The following is a 7,175-nucleotide window of genomic DNA, read 5'->3' as shown; positions in this document are numbered from 1 at the left end:
GGGGGGGGGGTCTCTAGGGCTTTAACAGCTAGTAGAAACCACATTGTTTTATAGGGTTAAGAAAAAATAATTCGTAGATCAGTACAAATAAATATAGATAAATTTAATGGGAGTAACTTGGAGATTTCTAGAGTGACAGGCAGAAACACTTACCTAGTTAAACCTAATTTCTTTATGCACTTGGAAAAGGGTAAAGAAAATAAATGCTCCTATTTGTCAAAAATTCAAACATAATTTCTAAGTGATCCATTCCTACACAAAATTACTAATTTCATTGCAATGGGAGAGTATTTTTCATATTTTGAATTCTCTTAACTTATTTAACTTTAGTAAAATTAGCTTTATAGTAAATTTATAGGATTGGTGATAAGTTGGTAGAATTCTCTAGCACAACCTGAATCGAACTTATTTCCAAGCTAAGACTTTTTTATTCAATTAGAAATTTTCTGAACTTTTTAAAATTTAACAATCTTCTCTGTGGGATCGATACTGTGAACTAAAGAAAGTTCTATATTACTTGAACGATATGTGCACTTGCATAAAGTACATAGTGTGTAGTGTTAAACCATGGAAAAACTCTACTTATAAAATTTATAAGATATATTTTAGAATTATCATATTTCATCCTTAAATCACTGAGTATACCCAATGTCATATATTTTAAATACCACAAACTACCATGATTCCAAAATCACAGAGAAACGAGCCTTATCTCTCTTGAAGAATTGTAAGATTTATCATTTGTTGTTTTCCTTTGATTTTCAACTTCGTTAATTTTATTTCTATTTTTGAGTAGGATCTCTAAAAACTCATATATTGTTTGTGATCACGCTGAACTAGGTTTAAATGTTTAGTAAACTGGAGATTCGCCCTTCAGAATATATATTAATTCTTTTCTCGTGGGATCAAGACGCAATACTCTTTAATCACATTATTTCATGTATACTTGTGTGATTCACTGACTTAGTTTGTGGTATGTTTTTTATCATCAATTTTACGTGATTTCACATGTTTTTCCAGCATTTTACCTATTATTTTACCTTATTTATCATGAATTCACACTTTAGGAAAATTTTTGTGATGATGTGTAGGTTACAGGAGATAGTGCACACATCGCGGAACGAGAAAAACCAGGGAAAAAATGGCTAGAACTGGCGTGAACACGCCACAATATTGATGCCAACGATATGACCACGCCCGGATTGGGCATGACTATGTCACTCTTTCATAGGCTCGACGTGACCACACCCGAATCGGGCACGGCGTGTCCGCGTCAGATTTCAGCATGACCATACCGATGAAACCGGAAATATTTCTGGAAAAAATTTTATTGCTAAATCTGATAATTTTGGTTATAAAAAGAGAACTTAGGGGCATCTTTGGAGAGGAGCAACTAGGGATGGCTTGAGGCAGGATTTGGAAGGATTAGAGAGCTTCTTCTTTAGGATTTCTTTCTTGCTTGAGGTTGAAGTCCTAAGGATTGTTTCTTCTCTTTTTCTTTTCTGTTTTTCTTATTGATTTTGAGAGGAGATTGTATGAGAGAAAGATCTGGTGTTGTAAAAGAGGGAACAAATTATTTTGTTGAGTTTGTACACTTTAGTTTTACTTCTAATAATGGTTTCTATAGGTTTGATTTTCATCATTCTATCTAACATGAGCGGTTGAGTTCTTTTTCGCGTCTCTGTGACGGAAGAATCGTGGTTTTGTAGTTTTCTCGTATATTTTCCCCAATAACATTTTCTTGAGATTTCATGTTTATATTTTGTTAACAATCGAATTTCATTTACTCATGATCTGACCAATTAGGATGTTAACATATTTCGCGATTTATGACTTCAGCTCGTTGCATATAGGAACAAAATTGTTAACCACAAAATCCAGTTAAGAATAGACGTATTCAATCAGGATTTTGCAACCTAAAAAGGGGATCTGAATAATCATGTGGAATGTCATTGAGATTAAGGAAATTTAACTTCATGGGTTCTAGTCTTCTTTTGACCAAGGCATAGGCATAAGAAGAACTTTTTATCCCAATTGACAATTACCACGTAGGGGAAGTCTAAGAATATCACAATCACCATGATTTCTAAATCACAGAGGCACGAGTCTCATCTCACTTGAAGAATCGTAAGATTTATCCACTTGCTACTTTCCTTTGTTAATTTTGTTTCTATTTTTTAGTAGAATTTTTGGAAACTCATCTCTTATGTGTGATTACGTTGAACTAGGTTTAGACGCTTAGTAAACTAGAGATCTCCCTTCAGAATATTTCTTAGTTCTTTCCTCATGGGATCGATACGTGATACTCTTCATCACCAACACCACATTACAAATCATTAATTTTGACTTTAATATTTGAAGGATCCATTAATAGACAATACACATGTCAAAGCAATAGGCTCATACCATAACAAATCAATTGAAAATAAATCAAGTACAATAGCATAAAGAAAAGAAAAAAAGAATGTACCTCAATAACATCAGATGTGGAAAGAGCTGAACGTATGTTGCTATTTTCCTGCAAGAGGTATGATTTGGAATTAACTAAGATTATGTAGCAAAATAAGAGAAAAAAATTAAGGATGTAAAGGTCAAACAATTCAATAAACAGGAAAACCACATGTCTTAGTTAGCGGAAGGCCAAATCAAAAGCATTACAACAAGCTTGTAGCCATATCTGAATTCTTTAGCTGATCTCAGAACACGGTATTGCTTAAATGCGGTCTTCTGAATTTCCTTCTCATCCTGTTTTGGTTACATATTAAGTAAAAAAATCAAGTAAGATATGACCAAAAAGACGAGGATAACTCAAGGAGAAATCAGACAATTAATTAGTGAACTTGGAGTGAGGCAACTATGAGGCTGTTAAAATATATCAACCAAACAATAGAAGGCATCTTTGTGAGTTAAAAAACTATGATTTTAAAATCCTGAGAACTTGAGTATTTTCCTTTTTTTTCCCCGAATAACACGCTATAGTTGTCGACCAGTCTATACAAAATTCACATTAATGTTATTCAAGAAGATGTATAATATTAAAAAAGATGTTGACAGTTTTGATGGTTAGAAACATTCTCTTCTACAGCAACGTGCTACTTTTGCTGATTCCTACCTACCTGCCCATAATGGTCACATAGAATACTATGTGTAGTAATAAATTAAAATACCTGACTAGAGTAGAGTTTCAGAAGACAATATTAAATAGTTAATCCATAAAAGCGTTTCAATGTATAATGCTCTAAGAACTCGGTAATCATAATCAAGAAACGAAAATAAAATTCAGATTTCATTATTGTCACTTAATATCTCTGAGAGCCAAGAGAAGTACTGATACACCAGCTTGGTCAAAAAAATGAAGAGTGTTTGCATTGCACATCTAGCATTCAACTATTTCATTATAAAAGCAAGAACGAGTGATATTTAAGAAAATTACTCTGTAGATAACAGCTGCAAGGTTTCTGGCTAAGGTATCTTTGTAAATGTGCTTTCCAAGAAAGTTATCTTTGGCTGCAACCATGATTTTTGCTGTAGTTCCACCAGTTATTAGGCTTAGTGGGTACCACAGATAGACCTATAAATCCACCAAATTGATGAACACGTCAAATGAAGAAAGCCAAATAGATAACCATGACAAGGACAAGATACAAGAATTAGAAGTATGTATGTCTAAAAGATCTGCTTCAAATAACAGATAATCATGAAACTCTTGATACTTCATAATTCAAAATATATTTTTATCATATAATTCATGTAGAAAATAGAAAAAATATAGCCAACTGCAGTAAGGAGAAACGATATGCCATCGTTATTAAGATTTCAAGGTTATGTTATAATTGAAGTGAATAAGTGGCATAACTTTAAATGGTTGAATAATAAACAACACCAAAAAATAGTTTAATCTACCCAAAACTTGCAATGATTGCTCACAAAGAGATGTAATTACATGAATTAACAGAAAAAAGAATAGAATTTGAAATTCTCCAATATTTTTTATTCTCCATTAGAACAATTTCTATTACTAAAACAGAAACACTGAACTTCCTCACCAATCTAAAGTTGAATTTCTTATAGGAAAACCCATCTAAACAAAACAACGATAGAAAGAACGTGAGTGTGGATGCATGGATGGCCAGCATAAAGAACAGTTTATCACAGATGGAAAAGTGAATTTCTGAAACGACATTATCTATGCCAAGCCAAGGTAAAAATTTTCAATATGTTAAGACTAAATCAAAACCATGAAAATTATCTAGACTTGAAATAACATGGTGATTATGAATCATATCGTTAAACATAACTCAGTTAGCAAAGTAGTTTCATAAGAAAACTATCTAAATATGAATAATAGAGAATCCATTAAGGGATTAGGATTTGCTGGATCCGTCTAAGTTGTGCAATGAAAAATGGAAAATGCATTGATCAACATGCATGTAGGGTTCATTAATCTTGAGAATCAGAAACTTCTTTTTTAATGAGGTTGCAGAGGTTTTGAATGAATTCAAGAAAAGGTGCTCTAATTAGGTTGTTTCTCAAGCCAATCATAGAATTCTATGACTTACCCTTTTAGGTTTGAGGTTTAATATTATCTTGGAACTGGTTATTGTTCCTCATTGATATTAACTATTAGCAGCTAAGGTTTCATAGGAGGATATTGTAGATTCCATTGATGCAGATTCGAAGGAGCCTTCATGTGAGTTAATCTGTAAGAATAATTGCGAAGTTTCTACATTATTTGTAATATGGGTGTACTTGAGATTCGAGAAAAGGTTGTGTGACTCTTCGATTTTGTACACTGCACATACAACTTCTTCTGTTATTATATTAGATCCTTTCTCCTCTCGGTGAGTGCAGGCTTGGTTAAAGTTGAACGACATGAATATCGGTATCTCTTTTGATTCTAGTTTTCTCCTTTTCTCCTTTTTTTTCATTGTATTTTAGTTGTGGAAAATTGTTTTCAACCAAGTTATATCTTAACATTTCAATATTTAGTCAACCTAATTGCAGGAAAATCTAGACACATCTTCACCCATACTTTAGCATTAAGTGTGAAAAAGTTGAATTAAGCATGCTCAAGCCACCATTGGCTTGAACTTGAATAATTAATCAAGTTCTACCTCGAGCTTAAGCATAAGTCTATGAGTTAGTGTAGCATCATGAGCCGGCTTGTTTTTATAAAAGAGAGAAAAAAAATATTAATTTAAACTAATGTTATAAAAAAATGATCAATTAGAAGATAAAAAATAAGAAATCTCTTAATGTAAATATAAATTTATATATTTTTAATAATTAAAAATACAGACCTGAAATTTAATTCATTTTGAGTATATCTTATGATAATATTTTCTTAAAAAAGTCGGCTCACGAGCCAACCAGTCGAGTCAGGGCTGACTTGAGCTTGGCTTGTTAGCTAATCGAGCTCAACTAATGAGCAACTTATCAAGTAGAGGCCGAAACGCTCACGAGTCAGCTTGGCCTACTTAAATCCCTAAATGCAAGTACTATTGATGTTTAGGATCTCAATGATCATGAGGATGTCCATCATGGTGATATGATGTTGATCATTAGTATTTCCATCATGGTGATATGATGTTGATCATTATGATGACAACTCCTATTGATAAAGTTAACAAGAATTGTGAGGCTTTCTAGTACGAACAAATGAAATTAGCATAAAACTAATATAGCAGCATTTAAATTTAATGCCAAAGTAGATCTCCATGCTGAATAAGGATACCTTTTAACTAGACTATGATAACAAGATAACAAAAAATACTCATGCAATGACATGCTATTTGTGCATCTTACATCCTACATTATATGGAAATAAACAATTTTATGTTTGAAAATGGGAGAATGAAGTGAAGACACAAGGTTGATCATTCTCTACGTACAAAATCAGAATGCAATTATATATTTTCAGGAATGATATAATCATAAAAATTATTGATATTTCAATCAAAACCTAACAATGGTAAACTTGACCTCAACTTTCCTGAAGACTAACTAATTTAATTTTTTATTGTATTGGAGTGATTCCTTAATAGGAGATTAACCTTAAAATCCGAGTCTTATAGAAGTGCACAGACGCGCGCAAGCAAGATGATGAAGTTCAAACCATCTTCAAAACTGTAAATTATAAATTTCTACTCAAGCTGTAATACAATTTCCATTCTTTTCCACCAACTAGTAATTTTCGCTTCACTCTTCTCTGCACGGAATTAGTATTCTGCCAATAAATTCCTCCACTTAATTCGAGAAAAAAAATAAAGAAGAGGCAGCAAAAGAGGAAAGAAACGTTCGGAATACGGACATTAGCGGTTCGGATGAAGATAATTTTCGCTTCACTCTTCTCTGCATGGAATTAGTATTCTGCCAATAAATTCTTCCACTTAATTCGAGGAAAAAAATAAAGAAGAGGCAGCAAAAGAGGAAAGAGACGTTCGGAATACGGACATTAGCGGTTCGGATGAAGATGACGAATTTGGGGTTGCCATCGTCTTCGATCTTAGGAAGAGGGGGAGGAGGAGCGCGCTGAAACTGGCGTGCAGCCATGGCTCCTCTCTTTCCTTTCGCTTCCACCGTCATCAGCTGCCTCTTCCGGAAGCTGACGCGGCTTCTCCGAAACGGCGAAGCCCAAGAACTCAGGAGGCCATCCGCGCCACTTTTACCGGCAGTGGTTAGCGGAGGCACTCTGATCAGAGACTCCATAGCCATTAGTAACTCCTCTTCCTCGAGCTCGTCTCACCTCCAGGCTCTCTCTTTCTCTGCAAGTTTCTCTCGCTCCCGCCCTTCCAGACTTTCACTTATCCGGGTGTTTCTTGTTCCTGTGGTATGGAATGGAGTCGCCTGCGACATAAGGCCAGTCGAGCATGCAAGTGGGTATTATTCGGGCCAATTTGGCCCGTTTGGGGCAGCATATAAGTGCGGCTGCTTATTTAAAAATGCTTTGAACTGACTGTTGCATTTAAATTGCAAGAGAAAATTTGTTGTATAGAAGTTAGTATTTCAAAAATAATAAATATATTTGAATAATACAGTTCTCAAAATATTATCGAGAAAGTTTGTCTAGATGTAAAACAAACTCTTCAGCTTGTCCATTTTCTAAGTCACATTCCTACCTCTTCACTTCATTCTCAGTCGGCTTCACTTTGAGGAATACATTACCAAAACTATTC

At 34.0% G+C, this 7,175-nt stretch overlaps 1 protein-coding gene across 2 annotated transcripts in view; it reads right to left on the bottom strand.

Moving 5' to 3' along the window:
* The window catches only part of LOC110032599 (protein HHL1, chloroplastic), a 46,363-nt gene extending 39,472 nt beyond the window's left edge, over positions 1-6,891 (bottom strand). For both annotated transcript variants that reach the window (XM_020736272.1, XM_020736273.1), the window contains exons 1-4: positions 6,454-6,891; positions 3,434-3,571; positions 2,659-2,745; positions 2,471-2,518 (exon numbers count right to left, since the gene is read on the bottom strand). In XM_020736272.1, the coding sequence (XP_020591931.1) occupies positions 2,471-2,518; positions 2,659-2,745; positions 3,434-3,571; positions 6,454-6,714 (534 nt within the window). In that variant the 5' untranslated portion in view covers positions 6,715-6,891. The remainder of the gene's footprint in view (positions 1-2,470; positions 2,519-2,658; positions 2,746-3,433; positions 3,572-6,453) is intronic.
* Positions 6,892-7,175: the final 284 nt, after the last annotated feature.

Source organism: Phalaenopsis equestris, unplaced genomic scaffold (assembly GCF_001263595.1).
Source record: "Phalaenopsis equestris unplaced genomic scaffold, ASM126359v1 Scaffold000979, whole genome shotgun sequence".
In the NCBI taxonomy this organism is placed as follows: Eukaryota; Viridiplantae; Streptophyta; class Magnoliopsida; order Asparagales; family Orchidaceae; genus Phalaenopsis; species Phalaenopsis equestris.
The sequence above is the reverse complement of the archived record's forward strand: the minus strand, read 5'-3'. Positions and strand labels throughout refer to the sequence as shown.